The sequence below is a fragment of the Drosophila yakuba genome, chromosome 2R (genome assembly GCF_016746365.2).
Source record: "Drosophila yakuba strain Tai18E2 chromosome 2R, Prin_Dyak_Tai18E2_2.1, whole genome shotgun sequence".
NCBI classification, from domain to species: domain Eukaryota; kingdom Metazoa; phylum Arthropoda; class Insecta; order Diptera; family Drosophilidae; genus Drosophila; species Drosophila yakuba.
This window is the reverse complement of record NC_052528.2, coordinates 11,154,989-11,179,075: the sequence shown is the minus strand read 5'-3', so window position 1 is coordinate 11,179,075 and position 24,087 is coordinate 11,154,989. Positions and strand designations below refer to the sequence as shown.

General features: G+C 46.7%; 5 protein-coding genes across 7 annotated transcripts in view; 4 read left to right on the top strand and 1 right to left on the bottom strand.

The window, feature by feature from the left end:
- Positions 1–356: 356 nt before the first annotated feature.
- Positions 357–12,912, top strand: LOC6530100 (lachesin). The gene is made up of 2 exons (XM_002091010.4): positions 357–1,223; positions 11,732–12,912. The coding sequence occupies exons 1-2, from the start codon at positions 686–688 to the stop codon at positions 12,271–12,273; spliced, it is 1,080 nt and encodes a 359-aa protein (XP_002091046.1). The 5' UTR covers positions 357–685; the 3' UTR covers positions 12,274–12,912.
- A 167-nt stretch (positions 12,913–13,079) lies between these two features.
- Positions 13,080–15,539, bottom strand: LOC6530099 (augmin complex subunit dgt5). The gene is made up of 5 exons (XM_002091009.3): positions 15,372–15,539; positions 15,027–15,304; positions 13,746–14,970; positions 13,492–13,679; positions 13,080–13,425 (listed from the first exon to the last, which is right to left on the bottom strand). The coding sequence occupies exons 1-5, from the start codon at positions 15,518–15,520 to the stop codon at positions 13,154–13,156; spliced, it is 2,112 nt and encodes a 703-aa protein (XP_002091045.2). The 5' UTR covers positions 15,521–15,539; the 3' UTR covers positions 13,080–13,153.
- A 453-nt stretch (positions 15,540–15,992) lies between these two features.
- Positions 15,993–19,093, top strand: LOC6530098 (25S rRNA (cytosine-C(5))-methyltransferase nop2). Its single transcript, XM_002091008.4, has 3 exons — positions 15,993–16,187; positions 16,250–17,250; positions 17,311–19,093. The coding sequence occupies exons 1-3, from the start codon at positions 16,091–16,093 to the stop codon at positions 18,919–18,921; spliced, it is 2,709 nt and encodes a 902-aa protein (XP_002091044.1). The 5' UTR covers positions 15,993–16,090; the 3' UTR covers positions 18,922–19,093.
- A 58-nt stretch (positions 19,094–19,151) lies between these two features.
- LOC6530097 (neprilysin-1) lies at positions 19,152–21,301 on the top strand. The gene has a single exon (XM_002091007.4). It carries the CDS (start codon positions 19,306–19,308, stop codon positions 21,205–21,207), a length of 1,902 nt encoding a protein of 633 aa, XP_002091043.1. The 5' UTR covers positions 19,152–19,305; the 3' UTR covers positions 21,208–21,301.
- A 533-nt stretch (positions 21,302–21,834) lies between these two features.
- LOC6530096 (diuretic hormone receptor) overlaps positions 21,835–24,087 on the top strand; it is a 12,299-nt gene continuing 10,046 nt past the window's right edge. For 2 of the 3 annotated variants that reach the window (XM_039372993.2, XM_015196516.3), the window contains exon 1: positions 21,835–22,244. The gene's annotated coding sequence lies outside the window, so the exon portion shown is untranslated. The remainder of the gene's footprint in view (positions 22,245–24,087) is intronic. The other variant, XM_002091006.3, reaches the window with a different exon arrangement.

Here is a 24,087-nt window from a genome sequence, read left to right as displayed (position 1 = left end):
AGAGCACGACATAGAGAAAATCCGACATTTATAGAACTTATACATAACTACTGAATAAAATTACAAAACGGAGAAAACTAAATAAAAAAGCATTTTAAACAATCACAAAAAAAAAAAATTTCTGTATTCAAATTTGAAATTTCGAATTAATTTGAGGATGCCATTTGATCACTGTGGCTGCCACTTGATTTGGGGGTGCATGTCTCCACTTAATATATCAACCATATTTATCGACGATTTGAGTCTGCGCTATGATGTTAGCAGAGTTCCGCACCGATAACACTGCCGCCTTTATTAGGCACATTTCAAGTGCCCATCTCCAGGCGACTCGCGCTCTTGAGGGCGCACTTTTCAAAGCCTGAGATTCATTCGTTTCGCGACTTTCGAACTGTGCAGTTGACTCTCCGGCGCGTTACCTCCGTCTTGGCCAAAACTCGTGACTGATCGAGAGAAGTCTGAAACCAGCTTAGAGCGAGAAGACAAGTGTGGAGACTGCAGTTCAGCATCCGCGTTAGGTGTGCACAAGAACGAAACGGCGATAGTTGTCTTCGGTTTTTTTGGAGACGTCTTCGCCGCGCTCTCGCCCTCTCTGGAGAAGATTGAGATCTTGGAGCGCAGCTCTTGGGAAACTATATATATTGAATCGCGCGCTTGCAGGGTGTGGTGCTAAAAGTCAACTTCTGAGATGTGGCGCCCGAGTATCTCGAACTGCGTGTGGAGCACCCTGCTCCTGGCCATTTTCGTGCAGCAGACGCTGGCCCAGCGAACCCCGACCATATCCTACATCACGCAGGAGCAGATCAAGGATATTGGCGGCACTGTGGAGTTCGATTGCTCTGTACAGTATGCCAAAGAGTACAACGTGCTGTTCCTGAAGACGGACAGCGATCCCGTCTTCCTCTCCACGGGCTCCACGCTGGTCATCAAGGATTCGCGCTTCTCGCTGCGCTACGATCCCAACTCGTCCACCTACAAGCTGCAGATCAAGGACATCCAGGAGACGGACGCGGGCACCTACACCTGCCAAGTGGTGATATCCACCGTCCACAAAGTGAGCGCCGAGGTGAAGCTATCTGTGCGCCGTCCCCCGGTCATCTCGGACAACTCCACGCAGTCGGTGGTGGCCAGCGAGGGCAGCGAGGTCCAGATGGAGTGCTACGCCAGCGGCTATCCCACACCCACCATCACCTGGAGGCGCGAGAACAATGCCATTCTGCCAACTGGTGAGTTTCGTCAGTTATTTGTGGGTGATTCGTGATTATCTTGGGTACGCTGGCTAAGTCAGCTTTCGTTTGTTGGGGCGCGTTTTCCAACTCTCGCTCTCTCTCTTTGCTCTCTTCGCTCCATGGGCGCCCGCTCTCTGGGCAGGTCGCTCTGTCCGTCCCGCTTTGGCTTTTGGCTGGGAATGGGGGCTCTAACTGGTATTGGGGGCTCTGGTCTCCAGTGTGAGTGACCGTGACTCACTCAGGCGTCACCTTAGTTTTCAGTTTTGTTTACTCGACTTGGTCTGCCTGTTCTTATAAACGGGGTCTAGCCCTGCCACCCCCCACACCTCACACCCCACCTGTTTCGAGGGCTGAGTTTCGCAACAGCAGATTGATTTTTCTTTTTGCGCTGCCTTTTAGGCCGTTTTCCGCCTTCGGAAGTTCGAAAAAGCACACATGCTACCCTTTGTTTACCTGTTTTGCCATTTTAAGATTGTTTCGCAAAGGGTTCTAAGCAAATAACAAGGGAAAACCCAATTTTTAGCCAGTTTGTTAGCTCAAGAATACATTAAGTTATGGAAGAAAAGCTAGATTGATATTTGTTATAGCATACATACTACACGAGTATAAGGAATTGACTTCTAACTTTTTCGATTTTATATTCAATTTTTAATCATTATTTGTGAAGAAACTAGCACGCGTATGGGACATGCAAATATTTGGATTTTTTATAAATAAAAGCATGTTCATTTAATGATCAGAAAAATGTGTTATCGTCATTTGCGCAAAACAGTGCACAAACGAAATTTCTGAGCCGTGCACTTGTCGAGTTTAAAAAAAACTCACATAGCGGGTATATACCAAAAATAATGTATATATTTTTCTTCACCTTCTTTATGTTCCTCCCATTCCAAGAAATCGGTCCATTCTTCTTGGGAAACTCCGTTTCGGACAAGTGCAAATGCTATCTACAAATTGTTTGCGTTTGCTTGTCCACCCAGAAATTCTCGAAAGGAAGAGGAAAGCTAATAAAACACTAAAGTAATTTGGTGCCCAGGTAGATGGAACAATAGAACCTTCTCCTCTCCGCTCGCTAGGTTAATCCCATACAGGTGCTGCTGTTCCACAGCGATCACTATGCGATCTTTACCTGAACTCTGACCCTCATGCAGACATAATGGCTGTCCTTAACAAGATTGCAGCGTCATTTGGAAAGCAATTAGTGTAACTAATCCGTCAGTTACTCATTACCCAGAACCGACTCGCGGACACACCCTACCTGGCTTCACTACATACGAGTATATCCGATAGCCAGCTTAATTCCCGCGGCTTGGTATCTATCAGCTGGCTTGTGCAATCTTTAATTGCCACGACATTGAGGGCTCCTTCTTTGGTTAAAAACAAAAAATAAATTGAAATAAAAACCAGGCGTGCCCGCGAGCAAGCTATAAAACCCAACCGCAACCAGTTGGATACGCTCCACGGCACGGCTGGCCAGGAATGGCTTAACTTCATTCCGCCATAAATCAAAGGGCCCTGGGTTTGAGGTCCAGTATTTGCCAGGAGTTTCACACTTTTCCACGCTCTAATTTAAAGCGCTTAGGCAAACAGAGCAGCACAGTTCCACGTCCAGCAGCGCTTTGAAATGCGCCAACGAGCCGAGTCAAATGTTTTCCAAGGGCCATCACACGATTGGGGGGTGGGAGGTGCAGTTCCATGGCCATAGGATATAGAGGTGTACCCAGAGGTGGGCGTGACGAGGAGCTCCGACTGCACGGCCTTTGTGCCGCTTTTCACATTTCACATTTCCATTCCCAATCCCATTCCCATTCGAGCTGCTGAGGCATTCGACAACTTCAGCACGCGCAATTGCTTCCGCAACTTGAAAACGTTCCACGGACCGTTTGATGGTCTCCGGGTCTCCTCATCTGCGGCTCTGCGACTCCGGACAAACAACCCGTGCAAAAACGGTGCGGCGGCAGAGGGCTGTTTCTTACACATCAGACACGGTCTGGGCTTTTGGGTGGGATAAAAAAATGCAAAAGCTGAAAAACGAAACTCTGAGGTGGAACGAGTAAACAGCAAACATACGCAAACAAAGGGATCCTGAGAGCATGGCAAATGGGCTGCGCCCCCTGGAAAAGAACTCCCAGGCCCACAGCCCTGGATAACACACCCCTTCCCCTTCCTACTATTCGAATTCACGGCTACATAATTCTTATTTTGATAGCCGGCAAAATACAATCGAAGTATACAAAATATATATAAATTACAAGCTAAAAAGGTAACCCAAACAAAGGTCGGTGGTTCCCGGGGCGAGTACAATGTAAGAGATGCAAACAAACAAGCCGCGAGCGGTTCGAGCCCTTCCGCGCCCCTCCATCTAAACAACCCCTGATCTCTCCCATGAGCCCATGAGCCCATCAGTTGGAAAACCCATTTCGTCCCGCCCAGGCTGGTGCTGCCCGGCGAGGAACCCCTAATCAAGCGTTTCCGCTCGTTCAGCAGTCCACCGGTTGGTTCTGCGTTCTGTTCGGAGTGTTGAGGGACCCGGGTCCATGCCAATTTGTGCGTTGCCATGCAAATCGATTGGTTATTTTTCACTTTTTAAGCCCATGTATGTATCAGCTATGTTACATTGAATGGCCAAACCAAGCTGGTAGTAGATGGCCATTGAGTAAACACAGACATGTGCAGTGTTTGCACCTGGCACCTGAAAACCCCGCACCAGGGGCAATCCGCCATATGTGCTGCTCCATGCAAAAACCGCTGCCATAATAAACCTCACCTTGGCCCATCGAATAAAACAAGAGATGGCTCATAGCAGATACCAGATAGCTTATAGCTGATAGCTGCAAAGAAAGCAACTCGAAATTGAATTCACTTTTTGCTGAATTTTCAAACGCGGGCAGCTGTCGCCGTTTTGAGGCATTGTTGTTCCGAACGGAAGCGCAGAATCTTTCAGATGCTTATCGCTCTTCGAGGGATCGAGGATCATGCTAAATTAACTTTAATTGTTCAATTATGTGTGAGCGTAGTGAACTGCTGCCTCGAATCTCGCGCAGATCATTTCGGGGTGTCTGAACCTGGAACTGAACCTGAACCAACTCTATGGGGAATGGGATCGAATGGCTCCGGATGACTCTCCCTCGGCGAAAATTCTTGATTAACTTTCATGCAAATTGCGTTTGCTGGCAAATTGCGAATTAGACTCAAGTGAGCATGAGATCAAGTACTCCAATTTCGCCATCAAACGCAAGGGTGCCAATCTTAATGTTAATAGTATTTATGCTTAAACATTTCGATGCGCAATTGATGCTAAACTCGAGATCTCAACAGGCCGTGCACGAGATTAGTTGCCCCCTTAAAATTGATGGATAATGGAAATCATGCATATTCGCTTGCTGTGCATAATGAAATTCCTCAGATGCCACAGGCCACCGGCGGCAGCTGTGTGTTTGAGTTTCAAAATATTTGCAAGCAATTAGGTTTGGCACACTCGCAATTAGAGGAGCGGGGTGTGGCACTGGCGGTGGCAGTGGCAACTCGGGGAAGGGAGGCGAATCCTTTGATGGTGGCCCTGTTTTTATTTGTCCTGCTGCCGTTTCCTCTTCCTGTTTGCAGTGGGCTGCATTGTTTATGGCCAACTCAAAGTCAAAGGCAATGGCGAAACGAGAACATGAAACATGGAACGATAAACGGCGATGACGTAGAAGCAGCGTTGTAGCAGGAAAACCTGTTTGTAAATGTTGGTTGCTGGGGCAACGACCACTTGGTCAACATGGCCATTTCATGGGGCCAACTGGCGGCTTTCAGTCAGCCGCAAAAAGCGGAGAATCGCCAGAGAAGCCAGCCCTTTGCGGCACTCACTCAGCTCGAAGTAATAACTTGTTAGTTAATAGTCGAAGTGCACGACCAAATCGTCCCACTTTCCCTCTGTCTGAATGTTTCTACCCAGTTTTCTGTCTCTTAGATGCCTAAGTTCCTGGTACATGATAAGAGTAGAATTACCGAAGCCCCGTGATAACAGGGTATCCATTTGGTCCTACTTCTATGTACATCAACTAGCATCGAGTACAATATGTATACAAGTACACTCCTATCTACGAAAGCAGCGTAGATACGAGTATTTCGAACTGAATAAATAACCACCCAAGATCCGTTTTCCCTGCGAGAATCCCTTTCACTTTGCATACATTTCTGGTGTGGCAATTCCCTTATTTGTTTAGCACTCTTGGCTGCATGTTTCACCTTCAGACCGGCTTTTTAATCCTTATCACACTCGCATTCTCACACAAAAGGACACGCGGCTTTTCCAACCCAACTCACCTCTCCCTGCAATCAGAATTGTTTGCCCTGCGACTTAGCCAATATTTGTTTAGGCACTCGGCTCACAGGGGATTTACGTCGGTCAGCCTTCTTGCAGCTCTCTTTTTTGGCATAATTGCTATTTTAATAGTTTTCCTTACAATTCCCTGGTTTACAATTCCTGATTTATGATTCCCAGCCGGAGCAAGTACAGTCTGCAATTGACTGCCCTTGTGCCAGAGAAAGGAGAAAGAAGAAGGGAGTGCAGCGCAGTGGAGTGGAGTGTAATCCAATAAATGGCATACCAGGCGGCATAACTCTCGGCCAGCTATAATGTACTACTCGAGGAGGAAAATCACTTTTCAAAAGTCAACAACACAGCGTCTGTGGCTTTGTCTGTCGTTCGGTGGGCTATACACTGCGAATTGTGGGTGGTTTGCTGTCCGGACTCCGGGCATCGAAGTACGGAGGGTGGATCCATGTCACTCGGTGCGGTTTCAAGGCGAAGGCCCACCAAAGTGGGTGCATTCACATGTCTCAAGAGCTTGTTATATGCTCGATATGTGCGAGTATGTGCAGCACGGCGGTTACAGCGGCATCAGCCCGAACAAGTGAAGCCCTTTCCCCGCCCATCCACCCATCCAAGCCATCCCATCCCATACCATCCCATTCCACATCATGCCACAACCAAGTTGATGTTGATGTTCCGTGATGAGTTTGGGTGACAAAACAGGAAGAGGCGACAAATTTGCAGAGCCATGCAATTTTTCCACAAGAGTGCAAAAGTGGGAGGCAGTGCAGCCGCTGGGTGCAGCTTCTGCATTTACCAGGTGTTCCTGGGCAATCAATGAAAGAAGCTGTCGGCGGCGGGGGAAAAGGGCTGCGTTAAAGCTCTTCGTGGGTTTAATCAACTCAAACCACTTGACTTCTGGGCCAAGAAAGCACTTCATTTCGTTGGGGAAGGAAAAATAGTCATAAAAGAAAGTTGGTGAAGTGGTTCTCCGTAACAATATATAGCCAAGTTAACCCAAGTAACTGCACTGCTACCAGCGGTTTCGCTCTTAAATTTGGTATATGTGTATTTTACGGTTGCAAAAGGGAAATCTAAACACAGAGCACACATAACACATAAAACATCTAAATCAACTTTTACGCACGCTATTGCAATTGCAGCTTGCAGTTTGCAGTTTGCAATTCGGTATTTGCTGATTGAGCACAAGCATTTTCAATGCACACACATCACAATGCAATCAATCCCCGTTTAAGTGAAGCATCCATTGATACACGAGCGCTACTCTAAAAAAATAGGAAAATCGTGTTAGAATCAAAACAGTGTGTGCACTCTTTTAATTGGATTTTTGCCAACCCAAACTGGATGGCACGTATGGATGGATGGCAGGGGAACGGGGGACATGACCCATCTGTGACATGCCCGGGAGCCATGATATGTTGGGTGGTTGGGATTGGGATTGAAACTCTAACTGGGATTGGGTTTGGGTTCCTGGCACTGGGTTTTTCATTTCGGTTGGGATGTGTGCAGCAGGCGCAAGTAATGCGGAGCGTCATTAAAAGCGCACCCGCTTCGGCATTTGGTTTTTGCTTTTGCTGCTGCTGTTGCCTTTGCCAGTCCGTGTTTTAAATTATGATGAGTCACACATTGTTGACGTGCTGCATTAACATTCATAATTTCCACATGGCAACGTTCGGTTCATGGAATCAGTTGACATTTGAAGAGCCCTGGAAGAGACCGAGACGAGCGAGAGACAGGCTTTTCCTGAAGCTTCCTGCATTTTCCTTAGACTTTCCGCCGGAGTTGCTGGCCAAATTGCAGGAAATTGAATGGGGAAAGAACAAATATGGCCGCGGGCCTAGACTTTCTGGGAAAGGGAAAGCGCCTTGCATCAAATGTTATTTCGGCTAGTTGCTGTTGCCCGTCGTCACACGTTTTCCCGCTCCACGGGAGGAAAAAAGAGGGTTTGAAAAACAGCGTCTGGCTCTGTGATTGGTGCGGATATTTTTTGCATGCCACTCAATTTCCATTTTTCCAGTCCTTTTTGGTGGTTGTTTCTGCCACCTCACAAAATGGCGTTCGGCGGCGGGCTTATTTTTTTTTTTGTATTTTGTCGCTTTAAGTAGTTTATGAAACATTAGAAACGGTAGCAGAACAAGCAACCCTTTCCACGAACCCAACTTGTCACCAATTTTCCAAGCGAGCGCTCATTGAAAGTCATCCAAGCAGGAAGCCAGGAGACCCGAACTTTCATAACTTGCCGGTTCATATATGGATGATAGTCATGCAGCTACTCCTACACCTGCACCTGTTCCGTGCATTTCCCATTTTCCGTTTTCACTGCAGCGGCGCAACGAAGTTGCATCCTTTTAGGACCCATCTACCTGCATTTCTCACCTTTTTCCCAGCCCAACAGAACAAACTGAATTCTCACCTCTGCCTCTGCACAATTTCCCATTTCTTTGGCTCTTTTTTCGTTGCCTTCAACTGACAATTTATCTCTCTGCTTGTTTGGCCAGGGAGCGGAGGGATCCAGGCTACAGGCTACAGAAACAAGGGGTGTTGCGTTAGCAACGTTGTTTTCATTTCGCATGATGGGCAGGCGGAGATGGAGAGTTCCAGACAGGTTTCCCCGAAGGAAGGGCCTAAAACAAATGTGGACCCGCCCGCCTGCCAAGTCGGGGTTTTCATTACCTTTTGAGTTTCCATCTTGCCATCTTTCCTGTTTCGGTTTCTGTTTCTGTTTCTGTTTTCCTTTCATTAGTTGTCAGAGATTGCCGAGTCAGAGATGGACGCACCATCATCACCATCACCATCACCATCCTGCCCGGTGCAAAGTGTTTTTAATTCTCTCATTAGTAACTGAAATTACTCCACACCATTCCGTGTGATGGATGATGGCTGGCATGATACGGAGGAGCGAGCTGTTTCCGCTCCATGCTGCATGCTGCATGTTGTATGCTGTATGGAATATGCATCTTTTGTGGGTCCCTGCGATGCGGGCTCTTTGCTGCTGCAGTCTCGCTCATTAGTTTGATTGAACAGAAATTCACTCTTAATTTGTCAATCCGTAATGGTTGGTTATTGAAACGGCCCATTATTGCGTAGCAAACAGAGGATAAACACCAGGGTTCAAATAGCATCGACGAAGGTATTCAGATCCAATCCTCCAAAACTGAACCCTTGCCTTGAGCTCATTTGCGAGTGATATATGAGTCTGGTACTCGTAACTCGACCGCTCGGCTGCTACAACAATGTTTTCGATTCCTCGACTCTTGACTATCTCAAATTCGAATAACCCAGCTATTCATCTTCCATTTGGGGTGTACTGTTTCAATGACTCAATGCTCCAGTTCATGAATTTGAACCCTCAAAAGTGTCGCGAGCTTCGAGTCTGTGTCTGAGTCTGGAGTCAATTCGTGGCATTCTTTCTGCATTAATTACGAGTACAAGCCGAGAATGAGAAATGCCTCGTACTCAAGAAACTGGCAGCTGTGTTCGCTCTCCTCCCTCGGCTCTTTGTTTGTGTCGCATAGCTAATTAGCAATTAAATATCGCCACTTTCTGACACGCCCCACTTACGCGCATGCGCAACCTCCACTCTTCTCCACTCCACTTCACTGAAAAGGGGTTTTCATAGTTTCCACATGTTTCGCTGTTCGAACGGTAAAACGGTTTACAGGCGACAAATGTTTGGGAAAAGGTTAGAAGCTCCGAAATTCCTGGGCTCTTTCCTACCTGACTTGCATATCATTTCACAGTTCGCTGCGCTGAGTGTGCGGTAGTCCATCAAAAGCTGAAATGAAATAAAAGAAATAAAAAGTAGTGGCAGCATTTAACACCGTGTTGCGACTGCGCATTTGTATTTCGCGTGGGCTGTGCCCTGCCTGTGAACCATTGCAACTGCATTCGATCAAGGGCTATCTGCTATCTGCTGGTGCACCACACATACATAAAGTATCTGGAGCTGCAGCCAGGCTGCTGAACTCGCAGCTCGCTGCAAGGTAGAGAATAGGACAAAAACCGAAACCAAAACAGAAACAGAAACAAAACTACAGCAAACAGCCACTGAGATGACTTCTGGGCTAGACTTATACAGAAAGAACCTGTTTTGGGCCCGGTCTCTCTGGGCAGTCACAGTAAACGCTCGGAAATTACAAACGCAACTGATTCTACTAGAGTTAACTTTAACTACTGGCGTCTTTATTGATGTGAGTGCGCTTTATTTCGGGCCTAAGTTGTAGTAGGTGCTTTGTATGCTTACCCAGATATTTTCTATAGCTTTGAGAGCAGATTGCAGTTGGTGTACCTGATCCTTCCAAAATTTCCACTTTCGAAAGACCATCTGGATCTACTCTGTGCTGGCGTCCAGTTGTACGAACACAAGTGTATTTCTGTCACGACACTGCCATACGAAGTGAATCATCTTCCATTGGACTAATTAAACAAATCCCCTCCAGCGCTTCACCCGCTTTATAAAGTCTGCTTTGGATTTATATGCATAGTAGTAGATGCATACATTGCTTGGGAGTTTATTTCAGCTGCTGTGTGCTTTTCTAATATTGAAATGAGTTGGTTGGTGAGTCGCTGGTTTCTCAGATGCCCGCATCATGATGCCATTTCACGTTCGTCAACCGATGCAGTTGTTTGCTGGGCCGCCGCCTTAACCCATTGCCATCACATAGTGTGATGGGCTTAGAGTGGAAGGGAATGGGCGGCATGGGCTGTCAATCCAATTTTAATGAAATGTGTTACTTCGATTCCCAGGCGCAATTAATTTGAAATGTTTCAGTTGAGCAGGCACAAGCCGCACTCGAGTTCTCCCCCTTCGGCGTTTGGCCCGCATTTATGTGCAATTCGCACAAAACATATTTTCAGGGCATTCCGGAGCTTTGGTCAATGCTCCTGATGTTTCTACGGCTCCTCCGCATCCCATCGGATTCCAACTCTTTTTCGCCACTGAGAAAAAGTGCTTAACAAAGAAACATAACAGTTATACCATAAATTCATGCTTTGAAATTAAAGTATTTGCCGATCTACTGAAATTATATGACATCTGGCTTTACTTTAAATACACTTTAAGTGCTCCTAGTTTAGCTTTTATATTGTGGTCTCAAATTTTCCTTTATAAAGTGTCAAGTGTTTTTAGCTGTGTACTTCTGCTCCATGTAGTTTGTGTCAATTGTTTGAGCCTGAATTGTTTTGGCAAATGTTTGAAGAGCAGCCACAGACACGCACACATAACCGGGAGTATCTGTGTGCGTGGAGCAGGGAGCAGATCCCTAGGCTCATTGCACTCGCTTCCACTGCATCGTGCACACACCACAGTATACCTACCATATATCTATGTATGCACACACCCCCTAGCCACCACCTCGTTCCTGGTTGAGCTAAGCCAACTTCCGGTTATGAACCCAGAGCACCTTTCGCATTTGGCATTTGGCATTCGTACTGCAATTCCTATTCCTATTCCCATTCCCATTTCCATTGCCATTCACGTTCACGGTTCAGTTGCTCGGCGCACACCCAAACCCATGGACTTGCCCCCATCCTTTAGAGCACTCATGGCTAAGTGCAGTGGCTGGCATACTCCGTTTTTCAAAATTAGTTGGTAGTGCAAACGAGCAGAGGCCCAAACAAAATGCTTTACTTGTTAGAGGTCATTAACGCTGCCATTGTTTCTCTGGGCGAAGGCACCTTCCACAGAGCATGTCCGTGGACAGTGAAAAACTGGAAAAGGTCACCCGCAAGTGGCAACGGATGTGCCCCGGGTTGGCTCATTAAAATCGGATTTTTGACTCAGCCCCCGCTGCACAAACACAATAGATTGAGCCCCGAGAGCGTTTAGAGCTGCTCCATTAATGGCCAGTGGATGTGTTCGCACTTGAACGCGCGTCATTTAAACAGCGGATAAGATTAAACTTATAATGGCGATGGTTACACCACATTCAAAAGGGCAATTGTCTATGTTGATTCGAAGAATAATGGAATTCAAGTGAACTATAATATCACTAGGCATTTTAAATATCCCAACACGTTTAGTTCACACTCAAAGCTACATATAAATAAAATATTTATATACAAGAGTACAATATATTATACTTCTAAAATACAGTCAGTCCTTAATGTAACAGGAAGCTTAAAAGCTATATATGTAATTGCAATAAGCCAGATAACTAATGCGTATCCAAACCAATTTGTCTTTCAGATAGTGCCACCTATGTGGGCAACACCCTGCGCATCAAGTCGGTGAAGAAGGAGGATCGCGGCACCTACTACTGCGTGGCCGACAACGGAGTGAGCAAGGGCGACAGGCGCAACATCAACGTGGAGGTGGAATTCGCCCCGGTGATCACCGTGCCGCGTCCGCGACTGGGACAGGCCCTGCAGTACGACATGGACTTGGAGTGCCACATCGAGGCCTACCCGCCACCGGCCATCGTGTGGACCAAGGACGACATCCAGCTGGCCAACAACCAGCACTACAGCATCTCGCACTTCGCCACCGCCGACGAGTACACCGACTCGACGCTCCGTGTGATCACCGTTGAGAAGCGCCAGTACGGAGATTATGTGTGCAAGGCCACCAATCGCTTCGGAGAGGCGGAGGCACGTGTCAACCTCTTCGAGACGATCATCCCCGTGTGCCCACCGGCCTGTGGACAGGCGTACATCGCCGGAGCCGAGGATGTGTCCGCCACTTCGTTCGCTCTGGTGGGCATCCTGGCGGCACTGCTCTTCGCCAGATAAGCCAATGGGCCCACGGCCGCCGACTCCAAGCGCTTCAGGTCCAATCCATCAACCAGCCCTCGAATGCATAAACATATATAAAGTAGATATATCAAAAACAAACATCGTGTAACCGCGCAATAGATGTCTCAAACGATTTCGGACACACCTACCCACATCCAGTTCTCAGTTCGTTTTGTAGCTTCTGTTTCTGCTTCCGTTTCCGTATAGTCCAGCCCCATTTTTGTACGTCCAATATTATGTCTTAAGTTAAGTATGATAAGCGAAGGGCCAACGATAACTAGACTATAATTTATTAGCACCTTAGAGCCGAACTCAATCCGAAATTGGACTTCAAACCGTTCAAGCCGTAAACGATGCATTTCACCTTGATCCCGTCCGTTTTGCTTTCTCATCTGGCACTGTATATGTTTTAAATACTTTACTCTAAGCAAGATACATCACAAGCATTCCGATTTTGCTTCGACGATTGAGAAGATATTTTATTTTTATTTAATAATAATAAAGTATTTTCGTTACGCAAATCTATCAACTCGACACACTACACTATTCCCCAAAAAATATCTCAACCCCATAATCGAGGCAAAATCCATATTCGAATAAAAGGCAACAAAAGTTGTGTACATTATTAGCTCATAAGCACAATGAGAAATTCTTTTGAATAACAAGACATTTTTACCCAAATTTTTGTGTGGGTGTGAGTAAAATCAATTTCGACTTTGTAACAAAAAAAATGACAAAACAGAAAACCAAAATTAACAAAAAAAAAATGAATAAAAATATTTAAAAAATCAAAAAAGGTCGCCTTTTCATTCTAACAAGGTATTCATGTAATTTTAAATTTGAATGGGTTAAAGTATCCACAATATAAATAACACACTTAATTAGGTGGCGCCCGAATCGAACTCTCATTAGTGGCCATGCGATAGTAGAGATTGAACTCGGACTCGTAGTCCGCAAAGCTGCCATTATTGAATCGTTTACTAGGTGGAACGTAGCGTCGCAAGGGATTCTCGAGCAGGAACTGGTAGATGCGCTGGGCCCTATCCAGCTGTAACTGAGTCTTCACCCCAATGGCCATCAGGTTGTCCAGCAATTGGTCAATTTCCTCGTGCTGACGAACCGCCTTCAGTCTCAAATCGTGTGGATCAACTGGGAAGCAAGGGGATACGTTTCCTATCAGGCGGATATGAGACAAAATGTCGGAATCGAGCTTACCAATTAACGGCTGCAAATTCAATTTCAAGTCAGACGTGTGTGCGGCAATTGCTGACGCCCACAAAATGCGTTTTCGGACTTCCTGCAGGGCGCCGAAGGGTGTTAGCAAATAGCCTGGGGCCAGTTGAACGGTGGAGACCAACTCCTGAGCCTCGACGATAAGCGGATTGGCGGACAACAGGAAGGAGCTGTCGGAAAAAACATGAACTCGTGATTAATTGGAAATAGCACATCCAACGAAGGAATGTTCTCACCAGGCGCGCGGCGTACAACTGAATTTTTCCAGCGGTATTTCCAAAAAGGTATTGAATTCCAGCAAATGCGAGGGTACCGTGGCTCCGGATGCAGCCAGCAGTGTGGTGGAGGCTGCTCCGCCCGGCAGTAACGTTTTGTTGTCAAAACTGCGACGCATCGTTGAGTTTATTGCGCTGCAATTGCCATCGAACTCCACCTTGGTGCTGGAGAACACGCTATCATTAGCCAGACAGAAACTCTCCGCTCCTAAGATGGACATATTGCTGACTTTTAGCTTGGTGCTCATCAGCTGGGACTTGGCGTTTTGTTTTTGTGTAGCCGCTTGCATATCGTCCAGCAGGTTCTTCATCATATTTCGGGAAAAGAGGATCTTCTCCTTGATCTGCGACAGCTGCACCATGTCCCGCTGGATACGATTGATGCTGACATTTATTTCGCCGTAAACGTGTTTCACAGAGCCTAGCTTTAGATCGTGGTTCTCCAGCTGCTTGGCACTCGCCTCTAGTTCCAGACGCAATTGCTCAATCTGCTCGCGAAGGAATTCGTTCTGGGAGCGATTGAAATTGCTCATGTTGTACTGCACCAGATAGTCGCTGATCAGTTCATCCGCATTTTCTTCGTCGCCCAAACTAATGCTGTTGAAACTGTATACCTTCGATTGCAGTTTGTCCACAAAGACGCTGTAGTCCTGGCAAAAGCGCTCCTCCTTCTGCTCCAGCTCCTTTTGTGCCCCGAAATATTTGGCCGCCAGACCCAGCATATCCGCCTTGGTTTTTAGTAACTTGACCTCGAAGTTACTTAGCGGAGGCTTTGCATTTGTGCACTTGCTTTTGGATTCATTCAGCTTCATGATGTGCTGCAGCTGCTCCTCTTTGATCTTCATCACAACGTTCAGAAGCAGGGCGTTGGGAATATCCGCGAAGGTGCTCCGCATCTCATCCCACAAACGCTGCTTGGCATCTGCCAAATTGTTCACCGCATTGCCCTCGTCACACATTGCGTAGAAGGTCTCCAGCTGCTTGAGAGCCTGTTCCACAGCCCTTGCAGCCTGCGCCTCGCTAGCATTTTTGGCACTCAGCTTCACAGGCGTGGTGGCCAAGATTTGGACCTTGTTCTTTAACTCCTGGTCGTAGTTTTTATTCAGTGCCTCCAGCTTTAGGTCAAGGATATTGCATTTGGATTCAAGCAGTTGCTTTCGGTTCTCGGCACTGATGGTTTGAATGTCTGTGGGGGATTCACCGGATGAGATTAATGTCTAGCTATGTTAATTTTATACCCACTCTTGGTTTTGATGACGGCGGATACCTTTTGATACTCTTTCCGGGCCTCCGTCAGCTCTTGATTCGCCTTCTCCTTGTACTTCTTCAGCTCCTGTATTTTCTGGTACCTCTGGAGCTCCGGTGGCTGGAAGCTCCTGGAAGCCACCGGCACCATTTTATCCTTATAGCGAGCCACTTGGGCAATCAGCAGGTTCTCGCGCACCTCCCGCACGTACTCCACCGGCTGGATGCGGGATTGCAGCTGGTCCAAAAGTAAACTAGAGCCAGACTTAAAAATCCTGTGCAGCAATAGGCGGGTTTTAAGTATGAATAGTAGGTGATTTTAATAATACAGATGTAACTTACCTTCGGAGTGCATCATCGGTCGGCAGGGCAGTGGGCGGGCATCCTAGACTAGTGGCCCAGTGCTTAAATTCTGTTATTTTGTCCTGGTAAGCCATAATTGCAACTAATTGTATTTTTCGCAAAAAGGCGCAGTCATTTGAAACGGGCATTCACCAACACAATGAAATCGGACAGGGTTGCCAATGAACCGCGATTCGTATCAAGTTGGCAGCCCCCATAACAGTTATTTAAAATAAATTCAATTTTCGAATTGTCTTAATATTTGATGGCAATAAGCACAAAATGTATTCATAAAATCCTTTTTTCCTGATTTCTTTAATTTATGTTGCCCCTTAGTTTACCTCTTTGAGGTTTGAGTGCTGCTAAACAGCTGAGTGCGAATAGCTAGAAAAGTTAAATTAAAACTTGGATTTGTCTCCAACAAATTTATATTTATTTATATACGTAACCTTACTAATTAGCTCGAGCGCAATCAAGCCTAATCCGAGAAAAAAATATTGTAAATTATAAATAGTTTATTAATTACCATATTTTGGATAGAAAACATAGTTCCCAGGTAGTTATAGCTAAAAAGTCGCCAGCACTGGCTTAAGCAGTTCCCTGTGACCAGTGCTGGAAAACACTCGCTGTCTTTTGAGCGGCGCACGTGGAGCAAAATCGAACTGCTCACGTTTTTACTAAATTCTGCTCCAAAAAACCGGATAAATTAAGTTAAAAATATGGGTCGGAAAGCGGAATATAGTGACAAACCGAAGAAGGGACCTGGACGCAAGGCCCGCAAACAAGGACCGCCTGTTTTTCGCAAACAATCGTTTGGTGAGTGCTGGTCAATATTACCCCATCGTTCGGGTGTTCATTTCAAATGTTTTAATTCACAGCTCCCATGGAAGAGGAGGACAAGAAGCTCTCCCACCGACAGAAGCAGAGATTTGTGAAGCGGGAGCAGAAGAAAGTGGTCCAAAAGGCCAAACTGCAGGAGAAGAAAGCTAAGGGAAAGCTACCGCAACCGGCTAAAAGGAAGACGGCCTACAACAGCGACAGCGATCCAGAGGACAATGAAGAGGAGCAACAGGTTGCATCCTCCGATGAGGAGGTGCCTCAACTGGTGCCGGCCACGCAGAGCCAGAAATCCACAGCTCCCAAGGGCTTTACAGATGACAACGATGCCTGGCTGAAGCCGAAAAAACAGAAGAAGCAACAAAAGCAGCCAGAAACGGAGTCCGAGGAGGAGGATGAGGATGAGGATGAGGAGGCGGAGAACGGCTCCCAAGATGAGTTGGAGGACGACTCTGACGACGACGGTGGTCTGGAAGCAGAAGAAGAATCTGGAGAGGAAGAGGAGGAAGACGAGGAAGAGGACGAATCTGACGACGACACCGCTCAGGTTGGCAAGCTGGCCGATCTTTCCGATGATGATGATGTCAACTCCGACGATGACTTTGATATATCAGGCGAGGAAGATGGTGTTCAGGCAGACAGTGACGAAGAGGAGGATGAGGACGACGATGATGATGATGACAAGCTGCCTATCGAACGGGCAAACAAGAAACTCAAAAAGCGCGAGGCTAAGGAAGCCCAACTGGCCGACGACGAAATGTTGGAAACCGTTGACAGGCAGGATGTTTTCCAGCTACCCGTCGAAGGCGAAGAAACCGAGAAGGACCTAACCCTGCAGGAAGTGCAACAGCGCATTAAGGACGTCAGCTTGGTTTTATCCGACTTTAAAAAGTATCGCCAGGCGGATAGGTCTCGCGGGGAGTACATCGATTTGCTGCGCAGGGATCTGTGTTTGTATTACAGCTACAACGAGTTTTTGATGGAGAAGCTGATGGACATGTTGCCGCTGACAGAGCTAATGGAATATCTGGAGGCCTCAGAGGTTAGTTTATTTTATAAAAATTATAGTCAAATGTTTAATAATTAATATGTTTTCTTTTAGATTGCTCGTCCCCTGACCATACGGACCAATACTCTAAAAACACGTCGTAGGGATTTGGCCGGAGCTCTGATCAATCGTGGCGTCAACTTGGATCCCCTTGGCAAATGGACGAAAGTGGGATTGGTTGTCTTTAACTCACAGGTGCCGCTAGGTGCAACTCCAGAGTATCTGGCTGGCCACTACATGATTCAGGGCGCCTCCTCGCTGCTGCCTGTAATGGCACTCGCCCCCCAGGAGAACGAACGCATCCTGGACATGTGCTCGGCCCCAGGTGGAAAGGGATCCCACATCGCAAGTATCATGAAGAACACTGGTGTGCTCTTCGCCAACGATTCTAACAGGGATCGCATCAAGGCCATTGTTGCCAATTTCCATCGCCTGGGAATTGTGAATGCTGTGGTCAGCTGCGAAGACGGCACAAAGTTCCGGAATATAATGACTGGCTTCGACCGCGTCCTGCTTGATGCTCCTTGCACAGGAACTGGCGTCGTTTCCAAGGATCCCAGTGTGAAGACCACCAAGTCGGAAGTAGATGTGCAAAGGTGCTACAACCTGCAGAGGAAGCTCCTGCTGACTGCCATTGATTGTACGGATGCGAAGTCATCAACTGGCGGCTACATTGTCTACTCAACTTGCTCAGTGTTGCCCGAGGAGAACGAATGGGTTATCGACTATGCATTAAAGAAGCGAAATGTCAAACTTGTGCCCACTGGTCTGGACTTCGGCGTAGAGGGCTTCACCAAGTTCCGGCAGCATCGGTTCCATCCTAGCTTAAACCTTACGAAGCGCTACTACCCGCACACCCACAACATGGACGGATTCTACGTGGCCAAGCTTAAGAAATTCTCTAACACCATACCTATAACTAAGGAGCAGCAGGAGGAGGATGAGAAGCAGCTGGACGAGGCCATCGAGGCGGAGGCCACTACTGAAGCGGCTGCTGAGCCTGAGGAGGAGGAGGAAGCGTCAAAGGAGAAGGGTCCCCGAAAGCTGTTGGGCAAACGTGCCGGAAAACCGAGTTTCACCGAAATCGAACAGGAGCTGAAAAAGAAGAAGCGAGAAGAGAGCAAGACCAAGTATGTGGCCAAGGTGTTTGAGCAGCCCGTCAAGGCGCCCAAAAAGCCAAAGCCAGAACAGCCGGCGGAGAAGAAAGAGAAGAAAGCCCAGGCACCAGCCGAGAAAACAAATGGAAGCGAGGCACCTTCTAAACCAACACCTAAAAAAAACCAAACTAACGGCCAAACTCCAGCTTCCAATTCAGATGCAAAACCATTAAATAAAAAGAACCAAGCAACGCAACCCAAGGAAAATGGATCCGCTTCACCAGCTAAACCTGAGGCCAAAAAGCCGACGGTCAATGGCACAAAGTCCCCTACTAAACCAGCAGCTAAGGAACCGAAAAATAAGCCACAGCCGAAAGGAAAACAGCCGGCCAAGGCAAGCGCCAAGCTGGCCAAGGCGCCGCGAGTGGATATCGACGACGTGCCCATTCTGGAAGGGAAGCCCATCAAGAAGCAGAACAAGCTGAAGCAAAAATCCAAACAGATTGGCCAGCTGAAAAAGTCCACGGCGGGAGCGAATGCGGGAAAGAAGCAAAAGTTCAAGAAGTGAACACCTTAGATCCAGTTTGGTTAAGTAGACTATAAGCTTGTGACATATAGTTGGGGTAGTCCCGACGCGATTACCTGTTTTATATTGCGAACTGTCTTAGCGAACGATTGAATTTTGAACTACAACAGTGGTGTAATTAAGATTCAATAAACGTTAAGCTCTGATTAATGTAGTCAGCAAGCGGTTTTATATAAATTGTAAAGGTGGCAGCTACATTTAATTAGGCGGGGAATTGGTCTACATTTCAAAAGGGAATCTAGTATTGACCGAGTTGTCACTATCAGTCCCAAAGCTCGATCGCCAGATCGAAGGTGTCCAAGCTCAGCAGAGCGTTGCGATAATCTGTTGTTTCATTAATTATTCAGTATAAATCGAGCGAGCTTAATGGGCAGTTTACTTTTGCTGTGCTGTTGCCTGGTGGCATTATTAATTCCCATCCAGGCGCTAGTGGACATCAACGTTGCAACGGCGAACGATATTCACAGTAATCTGAACAGAACAACATCGCCATGCACGAATTTCTGGAATTTTGCCTGCGGTGGCTTCTCCAGTGCCTCTGAATATGTGGACAACTTCGAACGTGTCGAGGATCAGTTTGCCAGTGCCATGGTGGAGTTCATGGAGAGCCACTTGGGAGAAAACGATACACTGGCACCCCGACTCATAGGACAAATGCGACTGTACTACAAGGCCTGCACGGCGGATGCGCGAACGCTTCACGGGAATCCCCGTCCAGAAGAACTGGTTAATCACTGGACCTTGCACCCTAAAAAGTTCCTCGTGGACGGCTTGAATGGTGTGTTCATTGATGAGCGAGTTGATGTGGCCGCCAATGATTCCATGGGGTGGGTTGTTCAGATTAAGATGCCCGATCCGTCTGCCAAATATAGTGACCTGCGGGTCTTGCAGCTCATGCGACTTTACGAAGAAGAGTGGTACACGTGGGGAGTGTTTGAACTGGTGGAGAAAATGCATCAGCTTCAGGCTGAGTATCGTGCAGAAAATCCTTTGGTATATACATGGAGTTACAGTGAATTAAGGCGGCAAATCCCCATTCCACATTCCTTTTTCATTGAATTATTGGGTGGGAACCACACTGAAGAGTTCGATCGTCTGACCTTCGAGGTGAGTGATGTGGAGTATTTGCGGGAATGTTTTCGCTTCCTACGGGATTTCTCGAGTGAGCCTAAGGACACCTATATTCGTGCACGCCAGTATGTTTTACTTGAGGAGTCAGAGCCTAGGGAGCGGAACCCAAGGAGCTGCATTCACCACATGCGTGCCTATCTTCCCCTGGGCATGAACTACATCTATGATCGATTTATATACCAAAACCGGGAGCAGGATACCCAGAAGCTACAGGAGATTTTATCCAACTTAAAGGCAACTTTTCGGAAATACTTAGATGCCAATCGCCTGCAACTTACGCCCGACCAGTTGGCCTATGTAAGAGAAAAGTTAAAAGGTATTCAGATTAAAATTGGAAATTTACCAGAGGAGAAATTCCCCGAGTTCTATAACAATCACTATCGAAGTGCTAATTTCACCATGACAAACTTTCTGGCCAATCTCCTTGAAGCATTGGCCTTGCGAACCCGTCTCCAGAATGCTGGACTGCTTGAAAGGGATTCTCGAGTGGATCTGCGGCACTACTATGTCAACGACAACGTGCGCAAGGCCCGTACTTCTCCCTTCTATGAGAACGAAAGAAACACCATAACCGTTCCCATGGAGTTTTTGCAGTGGCCTCTGTTCGATCACCGACAGCACGCCATCTTCCAGCACAGTCTATTGGGAGCAGTGATGGGCCACGAGATGAACCACGCCTTCGAACAGGAAGGTATACTCTTCGATGCCGCCGGAAATGAGTCACCTGTGGGCTTGGAGATCCGGGAGTCGCAGACTTTCCGGGATGCACTTAAGTGTGCGGAGCAGCCACCATTCGTCTCGCTGAAAGAACGCCTGGCGGATCTCAATGGCCTGCAACTGGCCTACGATTCCTTCTTTGGCTTGGACCACGACTCCCGGAAGTTCGAGTACCGTCCGTATACTTTCGAGCGGCAGTTCACGGCGCCCCAGCTGTTCCACCTTAGCTACGCCCAGTTCTTCTGCGGATCCCTGCCGCCGGTGATCGCCCACGATCGGGACGATGAGCGTGTGAACGTGAGCGTGGGCAATTTGCGTCAATTTGCATACGACTTCAATTGCGAAACGAGTCACTCGACCAACTGCGAAATGTGGCGCCCAAGGGAGGAGGCTAGTTCCAATCGAAATGTGCATCCATAACACTAAAATGTAACACGGAATATATTGTGATCAAATGGGCTGCCTTGCTATTGATATTTGTTTTCTATTGCATCGAACATTTTATGCAGATATACCCTGGAAAAAAGAAATAAATTCGATGTTATAAATATACAAACAAAGAAACGACTTTATACTATCCAATAAGTTCCTATAATGATTGAATCTGCAATATTTAAACACACACTAGACACTTAAATAAGTATTCTAAATCGCTGTGAGGGATGTTCGAGTTCCAGGGTATTCGGTGGCTTATTCCTGTTGGCAGTGGACAAAACCGATTTGGCGGGCCATTCAGTCTGAGTGTCAATTGCAGCTGACAGGCCATCGGAATCGCAATCACAATCACAATCACAATCAAAATCGTTGCAATCGTCAATTGAATGCAAATACCGCAGAAAATGCCGGTCTCACAGCGAGCTTTTAGCTCACTGCCTCTCCCACTTTCTCTTGCCGCTCTCTCTCTCTGCTCGAGCTTTTCAACTTGTTGCGGTAGTTTCGGTTCAACTGGTGTTGTATCCTGTGCATGTGTGTGTGTGGGAGCCCTGATTGCTGTGTAGGTGTGCTTTTCCTCAAAGCTCGCATTTTCATCCGCCCCGTTGGCCGCAGTTTGGCGCTGTCTTTGGCCGCCTTTGGACGCGTGTGCCAGGTCGCCGTGTCTGTCGTTCGACTACCCATAATCTTGGCCCGGCTGGTGCTCCTCCGATTATCTCGCCATCTCGGCATCTCGCACAGAGCGCAGCATCCGCGTAAAACACCACGAGCGCCGCAGGCTTAATTCTGTTTTCCGTCTTAATTTCGGTGTTATTTCTGTTTTTTTCGATTCGCTCGTTGTATTCGGGAAGTATTCGATGTCATTTAAAATAAAACGGGTTCCCATGTTCCTAATATGTGTCATTTCGCGATCGTGCGAGTGTGTTAGCTAATGCAAACAAATAAATGATAATGATAAAAAGGCGATAAACGTTTAAAGCTCCGCACAAGAAAAGAGGTGCAAAAAAACAATAAGAAAAGCCCATGTGAGTGCGAAGGAGGGGCGCTAATTCGCGAATTCGGCAGTTAGCTCGGGATAGGGCGTGAGATCGGGAGACCCTGACCCCCAGAACGACGCCAAACATCCAGATCCAGCCCAAAAGATCCATTCCTCGGCCGGTGCATAACAAATTGGGCAAATACCGGGCTGCCCGGGGCCACAAAAACATTCCGAAGAGCGCCACGGGTGGCGCACGGGGTCCAAATTCGCAACCAAATCAAAATCCAAGTGGCGATGATCACTTAGCAGCTTGCTCCCATTAGCAAACAATGGAGAAGTCCGCAAATAGACTTTAAATTGAAGAATAAACGTCTGATTAGACTCAATGGCCGTCGGATTATCCGCTGCCAGCATCACAAAAAGCGAAAAACAAATTTCCATGGTGAAGACGGGGGGTCGTGGCGCTGAGGGATTCTTATATACACTTCTTTATGAACCCAAAAAAACCAATGCTTACGAACCAAATATTATTAACTTCATTAACTAATATTCAAATTTATTTGGCATGAATCCTTATTGTTTTTTTTGGCAATGTGAAATAGTCTTTCTATTTATTGAAGACATATCTCCATTATTCTGTGTCTAACTTTTTTGGACTATCATAGCTGATACTGATACGCTGAAGCAGAAAACAAATAAAAAATAAATATAGATAAATTGCGTAAAACTTTGGAATCACGTGTGAATGTGAAGTGTGAGCTCAATGCTTTTGAAGACTAATTGCCTTATAAATAGTTTTGAATGTTCTTACAAATATGGTCTTCTCCACAACGTATTGAATTGTTTGCCAGTCTCGCCTACCCTCGATTTTATATCTTATATGCAAATGTGTTTGCTCCATTTGCATGTTTACGACTCGGATTATCCGGATAAAGGGGCCTTGAGGTGCTTGGGGACATCATGTCCTCTATAAGCCCCCACTGCCCCCTGCTCTTCCCACCCTCTGCTTCCTGCATCCTGCAGTGGGATTTTTTAATTAATTCCTATCCGGCGGGATGGGCATCCTCCAGCTTTTTCCGAACTGCATTTGAAAATTGTGCTTTAATGCATATTTCAGATGTGCGCCACGCCCACGCCCACACACATACACAAAAACACTCACACTCACGCGATGTTGCTGTTGTTGAGCAAATATAAACACTTGTAATATTCACCCTTTATATGCGCCAGCATCACCCGCACTCCCCGTCCCCGATTCATTAGGCCCCCGATTCCCGGGTCCCCAAAAGGCAAACAGGGGATACGAAATCGCGACTGTCTTCGGGACTCAGCAGGGCGCAAATTGTTTGCGACTCTCCAATATGAATTGTTAAGTAAATACGAAAATTTAATTATACTCGATTGTAAGAAGGCGAAGCGGGCGGCAATGTAGGTAGGCGAAAACTTTTGGTGGTTGGGGCTAAAATTAGCAAATGGCTTTCGAGTGTAAGTACGCCCATTTCGAGTGGCCTTTGTTCGATCTACTAACTCTAAATGCATTTTGTGTGTTTTGTGTTAGGAAGTGACTGACTTTGTTCAATTACCCTTTCGGTGAGCTCCCTCCCGATCTTCAACCTTCAAATCCTTTTACACCGAGACAAATTTCGGGTTATAACAGTAACACATGAGTGTTTTTTAATCATATGTCTCCCAAATAAGACAATTTTGTGCTGTAATTCCCTCATGTTTGTGAACACAATATAAATATACACAATATCGGATTTATGTATAATTAATATCATCAATTGAAAGACTCAATAGTGATTGGCCATCCAAGGACCATTTTAATAGTCTTTTTCCCAATATAAAATGTAATTACAAGTGTAGAAAATACAAATTAAAAGATGATT